This window comes from Oncorhynchus mykiss, chromosome 24, assembly GCF_013265735.2.
Source record: "Oncorhynchus mykiss isolate Arlee chromosome 24, USDA_OmykA_1.1, whole genome shotgun sequence".
NCBI lineage: Eukaryota > Metazoa > Chordata > Actinopteri > Salmoniformes > Salmonidae > Oncorhynchus > Oncorhynchus mykiss.
In genome coordinates this window covers 38151161-38173719 of record NC_048588.1, presented here as the reverse complement: position 1 = coordinate 38173719, position 22559 = coordinate 38151161, and the positions used below count along the sequence as shown (strand labels likewise).

Below are 22559 nucleotides of genomic sequence, written 5' to 3'. Positions count from 1 at the left end.
TGGATAAAGCAAACTTAGGGAGGAGGCTTCTGATGTTAACATGCATGAAACCAAGGATTTTACGGTTACAAAAGTCAACAAATGATAGCGCCTCGGAAATAGGAGTGGAACTGGGGGTACAGGGCCTCGGTTAACCTCTACATCACCAGAGGCACAGAGTAGGATAATGTTACGGCTAAAGACTATAAGAACTGGTCGTCTAGTGCGTTGGGGACAGAGAAAAAAGGGAGCCGTTTTCTGGGCGTGGTAGAATAGATTCAAGGCATAATGTACAGACAAGGGTAAGGTAGGATGTGAGTACAGTGGATGTAAACCTAGGCGTTGAGAGAGGTTTAGTCTCTGGAGGCACCAGTTAAGCCAGGTGAGGTCTCCGCATGTGTGTGAGGAGGGATGAAAGAGCTATCTAAGACATTTTGAGCGGGACTGAAGGCTCTACAGTGAAATAAAACAGTAACAACTAGCCAAGACAGCAGTAGCCAAGGCATATTGCCATTAGAGAGAACATAAAGAACATAAAAGGACGTATTTCGTTACTTAGTCTCCACCCTGATAAGGGGACGAAAAGGGAGACTCACCCCCCTCCCTCCCCTCGGGCTAGGGGGGAGAGGTGCTGACACACTGACACTGTGAAGGAATGTTATTGGTTCCTACGCTCACGCCATCCCTTCACTTGGTTCATACTAGATACACGTTCCCCTATGGAAAAAATGTTCCCTTTCTGATATTCTGCCTAGCAACAGGGACATGTGACAGACAAGCCTGACTCTCTCCCCTCTCTGGGCCCCAGGTGACTGAGGCCCATATGAGGGAGGAAGTGCAATCGCCTACACCAGAGTCTGTAGGGAAGACATATCAGTAAGCATATTCTGAAAACGAGACACTTTAATTATGTCAATGTTACTTTGCTAATTCTGATCCCCCCCCCCCCCCCACCACTATGCAGTGGGGCTAACCAGAAGCCAAAATAGCCCTATTTCACATGGATAATCCACCCAAAACTACTAGTTTTCATGGTTAAATAACAGTAACATGTGAAGAAGGGGAAAAAAAATTGTGAAAAAATATTTCATTTTCTTGTTATATAAAAGGAAAAAGTGCCTTGCGAAAGTATTCGGCCCCCTTGAACTTTGCGACCTTTTGCCACATTTCAGGCTTCAAACATAAAGATATAAAACTGTATTTTTTTGTGAAGAATCAACAACAAGTGGGACACAATCATGAAGTGGAACGACATTTATTGGATATTTCAAACTTTTTTAACAAATCAAAAACGGAAAAATTGGGCGTGCAAAATTATTCAGCCCCCTTTAGTTAATACTTTGTAGCGCCACCTTTTGCTGCGATTACAGCTGTAAGTCGCTTGGGGTATGTCTCTATCAGTTTTGCACATCGAGAGACTGACATTTTTTCCCATTCCTCCTTGTAAAACAGCTCGAGCTCAGTGAGGTTGGATGGAGAGCATTTGTGAACAGCAGTTTTAATTTCTTTCCACAGATTCTCGATTGGATTCAGGTCTGGACTTTGACTTGGCCATTCTAACACCTGGATATGTTTATTTTTGAACCATTCCATTGTAGATTTTGCTTTATGTTTTGGATCATTGTCTTGTTGGAAGACAAATCTCCGTTCCAGTCTCAGGTCTTTTGCAGACTCCATCAGGTTTACTTCCTTAGCTTAGTGATGAGCTTTGAGGGTACTATGGTGTTGAACTCTGAGCTGTAGTGAATGAATAGCATTCTCACATAGGTGTTCCTTTTTCCAGGTGGGAAAGGGCAGTGTGGAGTGGAATAGAGATTGCATCATCTGTGGATCTGTTTGAGCGGTATGCAAATTGGAGTGGGTCTAGGGTTTCTGGGATAATTGTGTTAATCTGAGCCATTACCTGCCTTTCAAAGCACTTCATTGCTACGGACGTGAGTGCTACGGGTCTGTAGTCATTTAGGAAGGTTACCTTAGTGTTCTTGGGCACAGGGACTATGGTGGTCTATCCATATTGACAGGACAGGAATGGAGAAGGTGGAAAGTTAAGTTCCTCGGCGTACACATCACAGACAGACAGAAATGGTCCACCTACACAGACAGTGTGGTGAAAAAGGCGCAACAGCGCCTCTTCAACCTTAGGAGTCTGGAGAAATTTGGAGTGTCACCTAAAACCCTCACAAACGTTTACAGATGCACAATTGAGAGCATCCTGTTGGGCTGTATCAAATCTAATTTTATTTGTCACATAAACATGGTTAGCAGATGTCAATGCGAGTGTAGCGAAATGCTTGTGCTTCTAGTTCCGACAGTGCAAAAATATCTAACAGGTAATCTAACAATCCCCAACAACGACCTAATACACACAAATCTAAAGGGGTGAATGAGAATATGTACATGTAAGTAGAGGGATGAGTGATGGCCGAGCGGCATGGCAAGGTGCAGTAGATGGTATAAAATACAGTATATACATGTGCTATGTGTAATATAAGATATGTAAACATTATTAAAGTGCCATTATTTAGAGTGGCATTGTATAAAGTGACTAGTGATCCATTTATTAAAGTGGCCAGTGATTGGGTCTCAATGTAGGCAGCAGCCTCTCTGAGTTAGTGATTGCTGTTTAACAGTCTGATGGCCTTGAGATAGAAGCTGTTTTTCAGTCTCTCGGTTCCAGCTTTGATGTACCTGTACTGACCTCGCCTTCTGGATGGTAGCGGTGTGAACAGGAAGTGGCTCGGGTGGTTGATGTCCTTCAACACCATCATTAAGTTTGCTGACGACACAACAAAAAAACGATGAGACAGCCTATAGGGAGGAGGTCAGAAACCTGGCAGTGTGGTGCCAGGACAACAACCTCTCCCTCAACGTGATCAAGACAACGGAGAGGAAAAAGAGGGTCGAACACGTCCCTATTCTCATCGATAGGGATGAAGCGGGGCGAGAGCTTCAAGTTCCTTGGTGTCCACATCACCAACAACCTATCATGGTCCAAACACACCAATACAGTTATGAACACACCTTTTCCCCCTCAGGAGACTGATAAGATTTGGCATGGGGTTCCCAGATCCTCAAAAAAGTTATACAGCTGCACCATCGAGAGCATCCTGATGGGTTGCATTGCTGCTTGGTACGGCAACTGCTCGGCATCCGATCATAAGGAGCTACAGAGGGTAGCGTGAATGGCCCAGTACATCACTGGAGCCAAGCTTCCTGTCATCCAGGACCTCTATACCAGGCGGTGAGGAAGGCCCCCCAGGCGGTGAGGAAGGCCCCAAAAAATTGTCAAAGACTCCAGTCACTCAAGTCATGGACTGTTCTCTCTGCTACCGCACGGCAAGCTTAACAGCTTCTACCCCCGAGCCATAAGATTGTTGAACAACATTTGTTTTTACACTGCTGCTACTCGCTGTTTATTATCTGTGCATCGTCACTTTACCCCTCCCCACAGGTACAAATTACCCCGACTAACATGTACCCCCGCACATTGACTCAGTACCGGTACCCCCTGTATATAGCCTCATTACTAACCTGTACCCCCGGTATATAGTCTCATTACTAACCTGTACCCCCGCACATTGACTCGGTACCGGTACCCCCCTGTGTATAGTCTCATTACTAACCTGTACCCCCTGTATATAGTCTCATTACTAACCTGTACCCCCTGTAAATAGTCTCATTACTAACCTGTACCCCCGCACATTGACTCGGTACCGGTACCCCCCTGTATATAGTCTCATTACTAACCTGTACCCCCTGTATATAGTCTCATTACTAACCTGTACCCCCTGTATATAGTCTCATTACTAACCTGTACCCCCGCACATTGACTCGGTACCGGTACCCCCTGTATATAGCCTCATTACTAACCTGTACCCCTGCACATTGACTCGGTACCGGTACCCCCCTGTATATAGTCTCATTAATAACCTGTACCCCCTGTATATAGTCTCATTACTAACCTGTACCCCCTGTATATAGTCTCATTACTAACCTGTACCCCCTGTAAATAGTCTCATTACTAACCTGTACCCCCGCACATTGACTCGGTACCGGTACCCTCCTGTATATAGTCTCATTACTAACCTGTACCCCCTGTATATAGTCTCATTACTAACCTGTACCCCCTGTATATAGTCTCATTACTAACCTGTACCCCTGCACATTGACTCGGTACCGGTACCCCCCTGTATATAGTCTCATTACTAACCTGTACCCCTGCACATTGACTCGGTACCGGTACCCCCCTGTATATAGTCTCATTACTAACCTGTACCCCCTGTATATAGTCTCATTACTAACCTGTACCCCCTGTATATAGTCTCATTACTAACCTGTACCCCCGCACATTGACTCGGTACCGGTACCCTCCTGTATATAGTCTCATTACTAACCTGTACCCCCTGTATATAGTCTCATTACTAACCTGTACCCCCTGTATATAGTCTCATTACTAACCTGTACCCCTGCACATTGACTCGGTATCGGTACCCCCCTGTATATAGTCTCATTACTAACCTGTACCCCTGCACATTGACTCGGTACCGGTACATCCCTGTATATAGTCTCATTACTAACCTGTACCCCCGCACACTGACTCGGTACCGGTACCCCTCTGTATATATGCTTGTTATTGTTATTTTATTGGGTTACTTAAAACATAAATCATAAAACTTGAGTTTATTTGTTAAATATTTTCTTAGCTCTATTTATCGAACTGCACTGTTGGTTAAGGGTTTGTAAGTAAGCATTTCACGGTAAGGTGTTGTATTCTGCACATGTGACTAATAAAGTTTGGTCTGATTTGATACAGTGAACTCTGGTAGATTGTATGGAGTAAAACCGATGCTGCTATTTGCATTACAAATGCTGCTATTTGCATATTAAAAAGTAAAGGGAAAGCCACACTCTAGGAGCTCCGATGCTATTTCCTCTTTGCAATACATGAAATCCTGTTGAAGTATTATTCAATCTTGCGGTTTTTATTTTTTTTATTTGTTGTAATTTTTTTAGGAAAAACTCCCTAGAAAGGCCAAAAACCTAGGAAGAAACCTAGAGAGGAACCAGGCTATGAGGGGTGGCCAGTCCTCTTCTGGCTGTGCCGGGTAGAGAGGAACCAGGCTATGAGGGGTGGCCAGTCCTCTTCTGACTGTGCCTGGTGGAGATCATAACAGAACATGTCCAAGATGTTCAAATGTTCATAGATGACCAGCATGGTCCAATATTTAATAATCACAGTGGTTGTCGAGAGTGCAACAGGTCAGCACCTCAGGAGTAAATGTCAGTTGGCTTTTCATAGCTTTTCAAGTTCATCACATTACACATTTGGTAGCTCCAGGAAAGAACGTATTCTAGGCCAGATATGAAAATATGGGTCTGGCCCATTCCCCATACCCAGCTCTGTCTCTAACTCTGTCTAACCTGTTTAACCAGCCCCTCCCCTCCCATGGTTCTGAGTCCCTATAAGACCAGCCGTCCAGCAGCGACCGTTTCCTGTTCTCTCTGACTCTCCTCTCCTCCGTCTCTCCGTCCGTCTGCCTGTGGATCTCTGAGCGACAGCCATCATGTTCGTTGCGCCACCTGGCTATCAGCCCGTCTACAACCCTGTGAGTAGCACGTCTCCTTGTCCAGTGCATACAGATATCATAGATATTGTCTGAATCTACCGTTCTTCATTTACTTCACTTTTACACTTTTACTCTATGTACCGTCTTGGGATATAAAACTCCCTTAAAGAGTAGCGGTTCTGGTACCGGTTCCAACCGACATTTTAGCTTATATATCAATCTGTGGACCCCGTACATCGAAACGGATCGCATTCAGAGATAGCCCTAGTTCTCATGAACTTTGGCGTATGGGGGCATTCAAGACAACTGGGAACTTAAAAGAGATAAACGAGGTCAAATCGTGACGTCAAAGATCTTCAGGTCGGAAAGTCGGAGCTCTAGAAAGATGCTTGAGTTTTTCCGATTTGGAATTCCGAGTTGGATGAACGTTCCAAAATATTTTTGTATTTTTTTTGTTGTTGAGTTTTTAGTCTTTTTTTTTCTCCATAGTTTCCGGTTGTCTTGCTCACCTTTCGCCTATGTGACTATGGCTGTGAAATCTGACTCTACCTAAAGCTGGGATGTCCCACCTAACATTTAATTTGCTCTTCCCGCTCTTCCATCAGCTCCTTGCTGAACGCTACGTCATCGACGACCCTGTGATTAGGGAGGACGAGGCGAAACGAGAGAGTTTTACTCCGTCCAAAATCTATCCACGTTAAGCATTATCAAATTATTAAACAAATGAGGATTTTTTTTTTTTTTTTTTGTATAGCAGAACAATGAGTGAGTGTCGAATTTAGTCAAAGATAAAATAAATAAATAATGAATTGCTATTTTGATACGTAATGCTTATTTGATCTAATAGAAGTTTGGTAATGTTTAGGTTGTTAGTACTGATATAAGTGTGATGCTAGTGACACCCTGGCAACTTTTAAAATAAAAAAATATATATATTAGAATTGTCACTGTTGAAATTCGAGAAATCGATGCATGGTCATTAGGCATAGAATCTCACTCTTCATTGAATACAGGCCGTTGACATCAACATCGCTCATCAAATATATATATATATTTTTTTAAACGTCTTAAAAGAGCGAGATGTATCCACCAATCCAAAGAGAGGAACAGGCGGGAAGCTTGACAGCCCGCCGTTCCGCTCTGCGGACAACGAATCCCATTGTTATGGCAGAAACCTAAGCAGCTCATCATGATATCCAATATCTCTGCACCCATCGGTGCCCCAGAGCAAGACATCTCAGTGGCAAAAAATGTTCTGGTCATTGCGGTGCGAGCGGGGAGGAGACAATAAGTAGACCAGAGCCAGCTGGTTTTCATATTATTTTCATATTTTTGGCAGTAGAAGCATTACTATGTGTTGTTTATGGCCCGCTCATGATAAATAATTCCTTTTAGGGAGTCTATTTAGGCAGAAATCTACATTTTGACATTACATCTAACAGGAACAGTTCCCAGAGTGCCTTGCATCTATAATTGTGTATAGTTGTTAAATGGTTATTATTTCCCAGACTGCCTTTCATCTCTACTTGTGTATAGTTGTTAAACGGTTATTATTTCCCAGAGTGCCTTGCATCTCTACTTGTGTATAGTTGTTAAATTATTATTACTGTGTGTTGTGTGCAGCGTATCCCCTATGTGGGGCCGATCTACGGCGGGCTGAGATCAGGGATGTCTGTTTACATCCAGGGAGTCATCCCTCACGAGATCACCAGGTGAGAAACACACAGCCTCTGAGGATTGGAATTATGCTACACGTTATCAGACTGTAGGTGCTAATAGGTGCTAATAGGTGCTACACGTTATCAGACTGTAACGTTTGAGCGACAACAAGGGAATTTGTTTACACATTCTTAGACTGTGCTTATGTTCCTTATTGTTTTATGTAAATTAGCGTTCGATTACAAAATAAATTACCTAGAATTGCATCAATGGTCGATGTGTTTATCACGTTTTAGGGGGAAGACCCAGATGCAGTTGGTGTCAAAGTAACACAGTTTATTACTAGAACAGGGGGCAGGCAAAACGACAGGTCAAAAGGTCAAAGGTCAGAGTCAATAGGTACAGAACGGCAGGCAGTCTCAGGGTCAGGGCAGGCAGAATGGTCAAACCCGTGGAAACTAGAACAAAGGAACTATAGAAAATGACATTGAGCAAGGGGGGGGGGGACGCTTTTCGGCTTGACGGACAAAACGAACTGGCAACAGACAAACAGAGAACTCAGGTATAAATACCCAGGGGATAATGGGGAAGATGGGCAACACCTGGAGGGGGGGTGGAGACAAGCACAAAGACAAGTGAAACAGATCAGGGTGTGACAGTGTTGAGTTCAGTATAGAAGATTAAGCTGTGTATTTCACATCAGTTATGTTAGAACAGTTATTCTTTGCTCTAAGAGCACAATGTGACCTAAACAATAAGATCCCATGGGCTTGGTGTGGTATATAATGGGGTCGTTCCCGAGGGAAGAGTACCTTGTACCCTATGATATGTTCAGCTATGTTAGAAAAGTTATTACCTGAACAGTAAGAGCCTCAGTGGCTTGGTGTGGTATTTATCCCTTTTCTGACCATGTAACCAGGAAACACAGCATTGTTGAATACTAGTTTCTGATTGGCTAGAAGAGCATTCTAGAATGGGCATTAATGAAAGTAATAATGAGAGCACATGTGTTATGACATTTTTATACAACGGGTGGGTCTAATCTTGAATGCTGATTGGTTAAAACCGCATTCAGGCCGTTGTCTATTCGACAAGTCTAAATCTATGATGATTAAATTAATATTTACTCTGTTCCATCTGACTGCACAATTCACCGTCTCATCAGCCCAGCCAGGCAATTTATCAACTTGATCTCCACTGTAAAAGACATCTAGACATTATCTCACATTTCTTTTAGACTAACATTTAGTTTTCTACAGCGGAGATTTGAAAAGATCTTGGTGTCTGTCTCTCTGACATTTGCCCCCAAAAAATGTATATTGAAATTTGATCTCCAGCTATCCTATAGTAATGAACGCTATCCTATAGTAATGAGTCTGGATGAGACAGACTGGCCGGCAGCTTTTCTCAGCCTGTCGAAATCATGAATCAGCATAATTTTTTTATGGATATATACACTACCTGTCAAAAGTCTTAGAACACCTACTCATTCAAAGGTTTTTCTTAATTTTTTACTATTTTCTACAATGTAGAATAATAGTGAAGACATCAAAACTATAAAATAACACACATGGAATCATGTAGAAACCCAAAAATTGTTAAACAAATCAAAACATTTTAAGTAGCCACCCTTTGCCTTGATGACAGCTTCGCACACTCTTGACATTCTCTCAACCAGCTTCATGAGGTAGTCACCTGGAATGCATTTCAATGAACATGTACAAGCGGAATAAATGCTTCCAGTCTATATACTACCTTGGAAAAATGTACTCGGGCTCTGCCTCGAAAAGAGCACTGCCGTTTATCCCTGACATAACTAGGGCTCTGAAGTTCTGTCCGGTCAGCTCAAATGGTGAGAAAAAACTCCAGACCCTACCGGTGTTATTTGTTGTCCGCTCTGTTCATTCCATGTCCTCTCTAACACCCCCTTTAGGTTCAACATGAACTTGCAGTGTGGAGAATCTGAGGGCAGTGATATCGGCTTTCACTTCAGCCCTCGCTTCGACAACTGGGACAAGGTGGTGTTCAACAGCTGCCAGGAAGGGGAATGGGGTTCAGAGGAGGAGATCCACAACATGCCTTTTAGCAAGGGAGATGCCTTCGAGATGGTTATCATCATTAACCAGGAGGGTTACCAGGTCAGATATAGAGATACTATATATATATATACACTTTATAGATACTGTATAGATATAAATACTGTATATATATACTGTATGGATAGAGATACTGTGTATATATAGTAATAGATACTGTATAGATATAGATACTGTATATATATATATATATATATATATATATATATATATATATATACTGTATAGATGGAGATACTTTTTAAATATAGTGATAGATACTGTATAGATATAGATAGTGTGTAGATATAGTAATATATACTGTATAGATAGTGTTTAGATATAGATTGTGTATAGATATAGATACTTTGTAGATATAGTAACAAATACTGTATAGATATAGTGATAGATACTGTGTAGATATAGTGATAGATACTGTATAGATATAGTGATAGATAGTGTTTAGATATAGATTGTGTATAGATATAGATACTGTGTAGATATAGTAACAAATACTGTATAGATATAGTGATAGATACTGTGTAGATAGTGATAGATACTGTGTAGATATAACCCTGCCACAGTATTATACAAAAATAACATTCTTGATGAGAAGTAATTTACAAACATATGATGAATATAAAACATCTTACATATGTTACCAACAAATTCTGATTCTTCCACAACACTGTATAGATATAGTAATAGATACTGTGTAGATATAGTGATATATACTGTATAGATATAGTAATAGATACTTTGTAGATATAGTAACAGATACTGTATAGATATAGTAATAGATACTGTGTAGATATAGTGATATATACTGTATAGATATAGTAATAGATACTTTGTAGATATAGTAACAGATACTGTATAGATATAGTGATAGATACTGTGTAGATATAGATATACAGTGCATTTGGAAAGTATTCAGACCCCTTGACTTTTCCACATTTTGTTACGTTACAGCCTTATTCTAAAAAAAAAATCCTCATCAATTTACGAACAATACCCCATAATGACATCACAATACCCCATAATGACATCACAATACCCCATAATGACATCACAGTACCCCATAATGACAAAGCAAAAACAGGTTTTTAGAAAGGGTCTGAATACTTATGTACTCTAAAAAGAGTCTTGGTGGTTCCAAACTTCTTCCATTTAATAATGGAGGTGTCATGTACTGTCATGTTGTCTTGTCTCTGTCCTTTCCCTTCACCCTGTCTCCCTCTGCTGGTCGTGTTAGGTTACCTTTTCTCCCCCGCTTTCCCCCAGCTGTCCCTTGTCTCCTCTAACTACCCATTCACCCCGTTCCCCACCTGTTCCCTTTTTCCCTCTGATTAGGTCCCTATATCTCTCTCTGTTTCTGCTCCTGTCCTTGTCGGATTCTTGTTTGTTTGTGTCATTCATGCCTGAACCAGACTGTCGTCATGTTTGCTGTAACCTTGTCCTGTCCTGTCGGAATCTGCCGGTCCATCTGAGCCTACCTATGTTTGGTAATTAAAGAAGCTCTGTTTAAGTTGATTCGCTTTTGGGTCCTCATTCACGCAACGTAACAGAAGAATCCGACCAAGAATGGACCCAGCGACTTCGGATCCTCTCCACTCAGCCGTCGAGATCCAGGGAGCGATGCTAGGAAGACACAAGCAGGAATTGTCTGCTGCTCGACATGCCGTTGAGACCCTGGCCACCCAAGTCTCCAACCTCACAGAACAGGTTCACCATCTCCGCCTCGATCCACCGGCCACTTCCAGGGCTTTCGAATCTCCGGAGCCCAGAATCAATAACCCGCCGTGTTACTCTGGGGAGCCCACTGAATGCCGCTCGTTCCTCACCCAGTGTGATATTGTGTTTTCTCTCCAGCCCAACACTTACTCCAGGAGCACTGCTCGTGTCGCCTACGTCATATCTCTCCTTATTGGACGGGCTCGTGAGTGGGGCACGGCAATCTGGGAGGCAAGGGCTGAGTGTACTAACCAGTATCAAGACTTTAAGGAGGAGATGATACGGGTTTTTGATCGATCTGTTTTTGGGGAGGAGGCTTCCAGGGCCCTGTCTTCCCTATGTCAAGGCAATCGATCCATAACAGACTACTCTATTGAGTTTCGCACTCTTGCTGTCTCCAGTGGCTGGAACGAGCCGGCCTTGCTCGCTCGTCTTCTGGAGGGTTTCCGCGCAGAGGTAAAGGATGAGATTCTCTCCCGGGAGGTTCCTTCCAGCGTGGATTCCTTGATTGAACTCGCTATTCGCATTGAGCGACGGGTTGATCTTCGTCACCGAGCTCGTGGAAAGGAGCTCGCGCTCTCCGTCGCCTCCCTCTCCGCATCACTACCATCTTCCTCTGCCGGCTCGGGTGCTGAGTCCATGCAGCTGGGAGGTATCCGCATCTCGACTGAGGAGAGGGAACGGAGAATCACCAACCGCCTCTGTCTCTATTGCGGTTCCGCTGGTCATTTTGTCACTTCATGTCCAGTAAAAGGCCAGAGCTCGTCAGTAAGCGGAGGGCTACTGGTGAGCGCTACTACTCCTGTCTCTCCTTCAAGATCCTGCACTACCTTGTCGGTCCATCTACGCTGGACCGGTTCGTCAGCTTCCTGCAGTGCCTTAATAGACTCTGGGGCGGAGGGCTGTTTTATGGACGAGACCTGGGCTCGGGAACATGACATTCCTCTCAGACAGTTAAAGGAGCCCACGGCCTTGTTCGCCCTGGATGGTAGTCCTCTCCCCAGGATTCAGCGTGAGACGCTACCTTTAACCCTCACTGTTTCTGGTAATCATAGTGAAACCATTTCTTTTTTAATTTTTCGTTCACCTTTTACACCTGTTGTTTTGGGCCATCCCTGGCTAGTTTGTCATAATCCTTCCATTAATTGGTCTAGTAATTCTATCCTCTCCTGGAACGTCTCTTGTCATGTGAAATGTTTAATGTCTGCTATCCCTCCTGTTTCCTCTGTCTCTTCTTCACAGGAGGAGCCTGGTGATTTGACAGGGGTGCCGGAGGAATATCACGATCTGCGCACGGTGTTCAGTCGGTCCAGGGCCACCTGTCTTCCTCCACACCGGTCGTATGATTGTAGTATTGATCTCCTTCCGGGAACCACCCCCCCCCGGGGTAGACTATACTCTCTGTCGGCTCCCGAACGTAAGGCTCTCGAAGATTATTTGTCTGTAGCTCTTGACGCCGGTACCATAGTCCCCTCCTCCTCTCCCGCCGGAGCGGGGTTTTTTTTTGTCAAGAAGAAGGACGGGTCTCTGCGCCCCTGCATAGATTATCGAGGGCTGAATGACATAACAGTGAAGAATCGTTATCCGCTTCCTCTTATGTCTTCAGCCTTCGAGATCCTGCAGGGAGCCAGGTTTTTCACTAAGTTGGACCTTCGTAACGCTTACCATCTCGTGCGCATCAGGGAGGGGGACGAGTGGAAGACGGCGTTTAACACTCCGTTAGGGCACTTTGAATACCGGGTTCTTCCTTTCGGCCTCGCTAACGCTCCAGCTGTCTTTCAGGCATTAGTCAATGATGTCCTGAGAGACATGCTGAACATCTTTGTTTTCGTTTACCTTGACGATATCCTGATTTTTTCACCGTCACTCCAGATTCATGTTCAGCACGTTCGACGTGTCCTCCAGCGCCTTTTAGAGAATTGTCTTTTTGTGAAGGCTGAGAAGTGCACTTTTCATGCCTCCTCCGTCACATTTCTCGGTTCTGTTATTTCCGCTGAAGGCATTAAGATGGATCCCGCTAAGGTCCAAGCTGTCATTGATTGGCCCGTCCCTAAGTCACGCGTCGAGCTGCAGCGCTTTCTCGGCTTCGCGAACTTCTATCGTCGTTTCATCCGTAATTTCGGTCAGGTGGCAGCTCCTCTCACAGCCCTTACTTCTGTCAAGACGTGCTTTAAGTGGTCCGTTTCCGCCCAGGGAGCTTTTGATCTCCTCAAGAATCGTTTTACATCCGCTCCTATCCTTGTTACACCTGACGTCTCTAGACAGTTCGTTGTCGAGGTTGACGCGTCAGAGGTGGGAGTGGGAGCCATCCTTTCTCAGCGCTCCCTCTCTGACGACAAGGTCCACCCATGCGCGTATTTTTCTCATCGCCTGTCGCCGTCGGAACGTAACTATGATGTGGGTAACCGCGAACTGCTCGCCATCCGGTTAGCCCTAGGCGAATGGCGACAGTGGTTGGAGGGGGCGACCGTTCCTTTTGTCGTTTGGACTGACCATAGGAACCTTGAGTACATCCGTTCTGCCAAACGACTTAATGCGCGTCAGGCGCGTTGGGCGCTGTTTTTCGCTCGTTTCGAGTTCGTGATTTCTTATCGTCCGGGCTCTAAGAACACCAAGCCTGATGCTTTGTCTCGTCTCTTCAGTTCTTCAGTAGCCTCCACTGACCCCGAGGGGATTCTCCCTGAGGGGCGTGTTGTCGGGTTGACTGTCTGGGGAATTGAGAGGCAGGTAAAGCAAGCACTCACTCAAACTCCGTCGCCGCGCGCTTGTCCTAGGAACCTTCTTTTCGTTCCCGTTCCTACTCGTCTGGCCGTTCTTCAGTGGGCTCACTCTGCCAAGTTAGCCGGCCACCCTGGCGTTCGGGGTACGCTTGCTTCCATTCGCCAGCGTTTCTGGTGGCCCACCCGGGAGCATGACACGCGTCGTTTCGTGGCTGCTTGTTCGGTCTGCGCGCAGACTAAGTCCGGTAACTCTCCTCCTGCCGGCCGTCTCAGGCCGCTTCCTATTCCCTCTCGACCGTGGTCTCACATCGCCTTAGATTTTGTCACCGGACTGCCTTCGTCAGCGGGGAAGACTGTTATTCTTACGGTTGTCGATAGGTTCTCTAAGGCGGCTCATTTCATTCCCCTTGCTAAGCTTCCTTCTGCTAAAGAGACGGCACAAATCATCATCGAGAATGTTTTCAGAATTCATGGCCTTCCGTCAGACGTCGTTTCGGACAGAGGTCCGCAATTCACGTCTCAATTTTGGAGGGAGTTTTGCCGTTTGATTGGGGCTTCCGTCAGTCTCTCTTCCGGCTTTCACCCCCAGTCTAACGGTCAAGCAGAACGGGCCAATCAGACTATTGGTCGCATCTTACGCAGTCTTTCTTTTCGCAACCCTGCGTCTTGGTCAGAACAGCTCCCCTGGGCAGAATACGCCCACAACTCGCTTCCTTCGTCTGCGACCGGGCTATCTCCTTTTCAGAGTAGCCTCGGGTACCAGCCTCCGTTGTTCTCATCTCAGTTCGCCGAGTCCAGCGTCCCCTCCGCTCAGGCTTTTGTCCAACGTTGCGAGCGCACCTGGAAGAGGGTCAGGTCTGCACTTTGCCGTTATAGGGCGCAGACTGTGAGAGCTGCTAATAAGCGTAGAACTAAGAGCCCTAGATATTGTCGCGGTCAGAGAGTTTGGCTCTCCACTCAGAACCTTCCCCTTAAGACGGCTTCTCGCAAGTTGACCCCGCGGTTCATTGGTCCATTCCGTATCTCTCAGGTCATTAATCCTGTCGCAGTGCGACTTCTTCTTCCGCGATATCTTCGTCGCGTCCACCCGGTCTTCCATGTCTCCTGTGTTAAGCCCGTTCTTCGCGCCCCCGCTCGTCTTCCCCCCCCCCCCCCCATCCTTGTCGAGGGCGCACCTATCTACAGGGTCCGTAAAATCTTGGACATGCGTCCTCGGGGCCGTGGTCATCAGTACCTAGTTGACTGGGAGGGGTACGGTCCTGAGGAGAGGAGTTGGGTTCCCTCTCGGGACGTGCTGGACCGTGCGCTGATTGATGATTTCCTCCGTTGCCGCCAGGTTTCCTCCTCGAGTGCGCCAGGAGGCGCTCGGTGAGTGGGGGGGTACTGTCATGTACTGTCATGTTGTCTTGTCTCTGTCCTTTCCCTTCACCCTGTCTCCCTCTGCTGGTCGTGTTAGGTTACCTTTTCTCCCCCGCTTTCCCCCAGCTGTCCCTTGTCTCCTCTAACTACCCATTCACCCCGTTCCCCACCTGTTCCCTTTTTCCCTCTGATTAGGTCCCTATATCTCTCTCTGTTTCTGCTCCTGTCCTTGTCGGATTCTTGTTTGTTTGTGTCATTCATGCCTGAACCAGACTGTCGTCATGTTTGCTGTAACCTTGTCCTGTCCTGTCGGAATCTGCCGGTCCATCTGAGCCTACCTATGTTTGGTAATTAAAGAAGCTCTGTTTAAGTTGATTCGCTTTTGGGTCCTCATTCACGCACCGTAACAGGAGGCCATTGTGTTCTTGGTTCTTGGGGACCTTCAATGCTGCAGAAATGTTTTGGTACCCTTCCCCAGATCTGTGCCTCGACACAATCTTGTCTCGGAGCTCTACGGACAATTCCTTTGACCACATGGCTTGGTTTTTGCTCTGACATTCACTGTCAACTGTGGGACCTTATATAGACAGGTGTGTGTCTTTCCAAAACATGTCCAATCAATTGAATCAAGTTGCAGAAACATCTCATGGATGATCAATGGAAACAGGATGCACCTGAGCTCAATTATGAGTCTCATAGAAAAGGGTCTGAATACTTATGTAAATAAGGTATTTCTGTTTTTTAAAATATTTAATACATTTGCAAAAAATGATAAAAACCTGTTTTTGCTTTGTCATTATGTGGTATTGTGATGTCATTATGTGGTATTGTGATGTCATTATGTGGTATTGTGATGTCATTATGTGGTATTGTGATGTCATTATGTGGTATTGTGATGTCATTATGTGGTATTGTGTGTAGATTGCTGAGGAATTTGTTTTATTTAATCAATTTTAGAATAAAGCTGTAACAAAATGTGGAAAAAGTCAAGGGGTCTGAATGCTACATTTTACATCTATATATATACTACATATACAGTGCCTTGCGAAAGTATTCGGCCCCCTTGAACTTTGCGACCTTTTGCCACATTTCAGGCTTCAAACATAAAGATATAAAACTGTATTTTTTTTGTGAAGAATCAACAACAAGTGGGACACAATCATGAAGTGGAACGACATTTATTGGATATTTCAAACTTTTTTAACAAATCAAAAACGGAAAAATTGGGCGTGCAAAATTATTCAGCCCCTTTACTTTCAGTGCAGCAAACTCTCTCCAGAAGTTCAGTGACGATCTCTGAATGATCCAATGTTAACCTAAATGACTAATGATGATAAATACAATCCACCTGTGTGTAATCAAGTCTCCGTATAAATGCACCTGCACTGTGATAGTCTCAGAGGTCCGTTAAAAGCGCAGAGAGCATCATGAAGAACAAGGAACACACCAGGCAGGTCCGAGATACTGTTGTGAAGAAGTTTAAAGCCGGATTTGGATACAAAAAGATTTCCCAAGCTTTAAACATCCCAAGGAGCACTGTGCAAGCGATAATATTGAAATGGAAGGAGTATCAGACCACTGCAAATCTACCAGGACCTGGCCGTCCCTCTAAACTTTCAGCTCATACAAGGAGAAGACTGATCAGAGATGCAGCCAAGAGGCCCATGATCACTCTGGATGAACTGCAGAGATCTACAGCTGAGGTGGGAGACTATGTCCATAGGACAACAATCCAGTCGTATATTGCACAAATCTGGCCTTTATGGAAGAGTGGCAAGAATAAAGCCATTTCTTAAAGATATCCATAAAAAGTGTTGTTTAAAGTTTGCCACAAGCCACCTGGGAGATACACCAAACATGTGGAAGAAGGTGCTCTGGTCAGATGAAACCAAAATTGAACTTTTTGGCAACAATGCAAAACATTATGTTTGGCATAAAAGCAACACAGCTCATCACCCTGAACACACCATCCCCACTGTCAAACATGGTGGTGGCAGCATCATGGCTTGGGCCTGCTTTTCTTCAGCAGGGACAGGGAAGATGGTTAAAATTGATGGGAAGATGGATGGAGCCAAATACAGGACCATTCTGGAAGAAAACCTGATGGAGTCTGCAAAAGACCTGAGACTGGGACGGAGATTTGTCTTCCAACAAGACAATGATCCAAAACATAAAGCAAAATCTACAATGGAATGGTTCAAAAATAAACATATCCAGGTGTTAGAATGGCCAAGTCAAAGTCCAGACCTGAATCCAATCGAGAATCTGTGGAAAGAACTGAAAACTGCTGTTCACAAATGCTCTCCATCCAACCTCACTGAGCTCGAGCTGTTTTGCAAGGAGGAATGTGAAAAAAAAATTCAGTCTCTCGATGTGCAAAACTGATAGAGACATACCCCAAGCGACTTACAGCTGTAATCGCAGCAAAAGGTGGCGCTACAAAGTATTAACTTAAGGGGGCTGAATAATTTTGCACGCCCAATTTTTCAGTTTTTGATTTGTTAAAAAAGTTTGAAATATCCAATAAATGTCGTTCCACTTCATGATTGTGTCCCACTTGTTGTTGATTCTTCACAAAAAAATACAGTTTTATATCTTTATGTTTGAAGCCTGAAATGTGGCAAAAGGTCGCAAAGTTCAAGGGGGCCGAATACTTTCGCAAGGCACTGTATATATATATATATATAGAGATAGATACGGTATAAATATAGAGACTGTATATATATAGAGATAGATACGGTATAATTATAGAGACTGTATAGATATAGAGATAGATACGGTATAAATATAGATACTGTATAGATATAGAGATAGATACGGTATAAATATAGATACTGTATAGAGATAGGTACAGTATAAATATAGATAATATAGATACTATTGATGCTGTATCACATCCGGCCGTGATTGGGAGTCCCATAGGACGGTGTACAATAGGCCCAGCGTCGTCCGGGTTTGGCCGGGGTAGGCTGTCATTGTAAATAAGAATTTGCTCTTAACTGACTTGGATAGTTAAATAAGGGTTAAATAATAAATATTTGTTTTTATAAAATATGTAATATAGATACTGCATAGATATGGATACTTTAAATATATAAATACTGTATACATATAGATACTCTATAGACACTATATATACTGAATAGATATAGATACTCTATATATACTATAGATACTGTATAGATATAGAGATAGATACTGTATAAACCATGAACAGGCCTCAGAGCTCAGCCCTATCGAGGACAACTTATTCAATAAAACAACATGATCAACAGTATCAATCTTTTGACAATTCCACAAACAAAGCAGCACATTTCATTTAGTGTCTAAAGGATTGACAAGATCATTGACAAGTCAAGTGGTTGATGTAATGGTTGCTGTGAAGACCCAGGCCTAAACCTTGATTAATTTACATTCAAATACAGTACCAGTCAAAAGTTTGGACACACCTACTCATTCAAGGGTTATCATTTATTTTTTTAACGATTTTCTACATTGTAGAAAAATAGTGAAGACATCAAAACTATGAAATAAAACATATGGAATCATGAAGTGATGAAAAAAGTATATTTTATATTTGAGATTCTTCAAAGTAGCCTTGATGACAGCTTTGCATACTCTTGGCATTCTCTCAACCAGCTTCACCTGGAATGCTTTTCCAACAGTCTTGAAGGAGTTCCCACATATACTGAGCACATTTTGGCTACTTTTCCTTCACTCTGCGGTACAAATCATCCCAAACCATCTCAATTGGGTTGAGGTCGGGTGATTGTGGAGGCCAGGTCATCTGATGCAGCACTCCATCACTCTCCTTTTTGGTTAAATAACCCTTACACAGCCTGGAGGTGTGTTTGGTCATTGACCTGTTGAAAAACAAATGATAGTCCCACTAAGCGCAAACCAGATGGGATGGAGTATCACTGCAGAATTCTGTGGTAGCCATGCTGGTTACGTGTGACTTGAATTCTAAATAAATCACAGACAGTGTCACCAGCAAAGCACCCCCTATACCTCCTCCTCCTCCATGCTTCATGGTGGTAACCACACATTTGGAGATCATCCGTTCACCTACTCTGCATCTCACAAAGACACGGCGGTTGGAGCTGACTGACCTTCATGTGTTGAAGTAATGATGTGTAACACTTGTTTGGTTACTACATGATTCCATATGTGTTATTTCATAGTTTTGATGTCGTCACTATTATTCTACAATGTAAAAAAAAAACTTGAATGAGTAGTTGTATCCAAACTTTTCACTTGTAATATATATAAATATTTATATATAAACTGTATATATATATATATATATATATATATATATATATATATATATATATATATATATATATATATATATATATAATGATTTAGAATCAACAAAGAGGGATACTATGTCAAATATAGCTGTAGATACTCTGTAAATACTGTATAGATTTAGCTGTAGATTGTCTGTGTGGATAACTTCATGTCTGTGTGGATAACTACATGGCTGTGTGGATAACTACATGTCTGTGTGGATAACTACATGTCTGTGTGGATAACTACATGTCTGTGTGGATAACTGCATGTCTGTGTGGAGAACTAGATGTCTGTGTGGATAACTAGATGTTTGTGTGGATAACTAGATGTCTGTGTGGATAACTACATGTCTGTGTGGATAACTACATGTCTGTGTGGATAACTACATGTCTGTGTGGATAACTACATGTCTGTGTGGATAACTACATGTCTGTGTGGATAACAAGATGTCTGTGTGGATAACTATATGTCTGTGTGGATAACTGCATATCTGTGTGGATAACTAGATGTCTGTGTGGATAACTAGATGTTTGTGTGGATAACTAGATGTCTGTGTGGATAACTACATGTCTGTGTGGATAACTACATGTCTGTGTGGATAACTACATGTCTGTGTGGATAACTAGATGTCTGTGTGGATAACTAGATGTCTGTGTGGATAACTAGATGTCTGTGTGGATAACTAGATGTCTGTGTGGATAACTACAAGTCTGTGTGGATAACTACATATCTGTGTGGATAACTACATGTCTGTGTGGATAACTACATGTCTGTGTGGATAACTACAAGTCTGTGTGGATAACTACATATCTGTGTGGATAACTACATGTCTATGTGGATAACTACATGTCTGTGTGGATAACTACATGTCTGTGTGGATAACTACATGTCTGTGTGGATAACTACATGTCTGTGTGGATAACTACATGTCTGTGTGGATAACTAGATGTCTGTGTGGATAACTACATGTCTATGTGGATAACTACATGTCTGTGTGGATAACTACATGTCTGTGTGGATAACTACATGTCTGTGTGGATAACTACATGTCTGTGTGGATAACAAGATGTCTGTGTGGATAACTACATGTCTGTGTGGATAACTACATGTCTGTGTGGATAACTAGATGTCTGTGTGGATAACTAGATGTCTGTGTGGATAACTAGATGTCTGTGTGGATAACTACATGTCTGTGTGGATAACTTCATGTCTGTGTGGATAACTACATGTCTGTGTGGATAATTACATGTCTGTGTGGATAACTACATGTCTGTGTGGATAATTACATGTCTGTGTGGATAACTAGATGTCTGTGTGGACAACTACATGTCTGTGTGGATAACTAGATGTCTGTGTGGATAACTACATGTCTGTGTGGATAACTAGATGTCTGTGTGGATAACTAGATGTCTGTGTAATAACACACTGTGCAGGTTTGCGGAAAATAGTTTGAATTGTAAAAGTTTCTCTCCGATGCCTATAGGCTGGACTTCATGATGTTTCTTTCCCAAGACTTGGTTCGTTCGGCCGTGCACTGCCAAAGTCATAGTAAAACTCATTGTACGCTATTTTGTGGGGGTCTCTGATGAATTTGCCATCAGAAAAGGGGTCTCTGATGAATTTGCCATCAGAAAAGGGGTCTCTGGCCCCAAAAAGTTTGAGAATCTCTGCTCTATAATTCTAGACTATAGTTGTGTATGGGTTAGGGTCAGACTATAGTTGTGTATGGGTTAGGGTCAGACTATAGTTGTGTATGGGTTAGACTATAGTTGTGTATGGGTTAGGGTTAGACTATAGTTGTGTATGGGTTAGGGTCAGACTATAGTTGTGTATGGGTTAGACTATAGTTGTGTATGGGTTAGGGTTAGACTATAGTTGTGTATGGGTTAGACTATAGTTGTGTATGGGTTAGGGTTAGACTATAGTTGTGTATGGGTTAGGGTCAGACTATAGTTGTGTATGGGTTAGACTATAGTTGTGTATGGGTTAGGGTCAGACTATAGTTGTGTATGGGTTAGACTATAGTTGTGTATGGGTTAGACTATAGTTGTGTATGGGTTAGGGTTAGACTATAGTTGTGTATGGGTTAGACTATAGTTGTGTATGGGTTAGGGTTAGACTATAGTTGTGTATGGGTTAGGGTCAGACTATAGTTGTGTATGGGTTAGACTATAGTTGTGTATGGGTTAGACTATAGTTGTGTATGGGTTAGACTATAGTTGTGTATGGGTTAGACTATAGTTGTGTATGGGTTAGAGTTAGACTATAGTTGTGTATGGGTTAGGGTCAGACTATAGTTGTGTATGGGTTAGACTATAGTTGTGTATGGGTTAGACTATAGTTGTGTATGGGTTAGGGTTAGACTATAGTTGTGTATGGGTTAGACTATAGTTGTGTATGGATTAGACTATAGTTGTGTATGGGTTAGAGTTAGACTATAGTTGTGTATGGGTTAGGGTCAGACCATAGTTGTGTATGGATTAGGGTTAGACTATAGTTGTGTATGGATTAGACTATAGTTGTGTATGGGTTAGGGTTAGACTATAGTTGTGTATGGGTTAGACTATAGTTGTGTATGGATTAGGGTTAGACTATAGTTGTGTATGGGTTAGGGTCAGACTATAGTTGTGTATGGGTTAGGGTCAGACTATAGTTGTGTATGGGTTAGGGTCAGACTATAGTTGTGTATGGGTTAGACTATAGTTGTGTATGGGTTAGACTATAGTTGTGTATGGATTAGACTATAGTTGTGTATGGATTAGGGTTAGACTATAGTTGTGTATGGGTTAGACTATAGTTGTGTATGGGTTAGGGTTAGACTATAGTTGTGTATGGATTAGGGTTAGACTATAGTTGTGTATGGGTTAGACTATAGTTGTGTATGGGTTAGACTATAGTTGTGTATGGGTTAGGGTTAGACTATAGTTGTGTATGGATTAGACTATAGTTGTGTATGGGTCAGACCATAGTTGTGTATGGGTTAGACTATAGTTGTGTATGGGTTAGACTATAGTTGTGTATGGGTTAGGGTCAGACTATAGTTGTGTATGGGTTAGGGTTAGACTATAGTTGTGTATGGGTTAGGGTTAGACTATAGTTGTGTATGGGTTAGGGTTAGACTATAGTTGTGTATGGATTAGGGTTAGACTATAGTTGTGTATGGGTTA

The 22559-nt window shown here is 43.0% G+C and overlaps 1 protein-coding gene across 2 annotated transcripts in view; it reads left to right on the top strand.

Annotated features, from left to right (window-relative positions):
• The first annotated feature begins 5234 nt into the window (after positions 1–5234).
• LOC118944071 (galectin-4-like) overlaps positions 5235–22559 on the top strand; it is a 42120-nt gene continuing 24795 nt past the window's right edge. Inside the window, exons 1-3 of one of the 2 annotated variants that reach the window (XM_036961780.1) lie at positions 5235–5585; positions 7170–7258; positions 9139–9343. In XM_036961780.1, coding sequence (XP_036817675.1) covers positions 5544–5585; positions 7170–7258; positions 9139–9343 — 336 coding nt within the window. In that variant the 5' untranslated portion in view covers positions 5235–5543. The remainder of the gene's footprint in view (positions 5586–7169; positions 7259–9138; positions 9344–22559) is intronic. The other variant, XM_036961778.1, reaches the window with a different exon arrangement.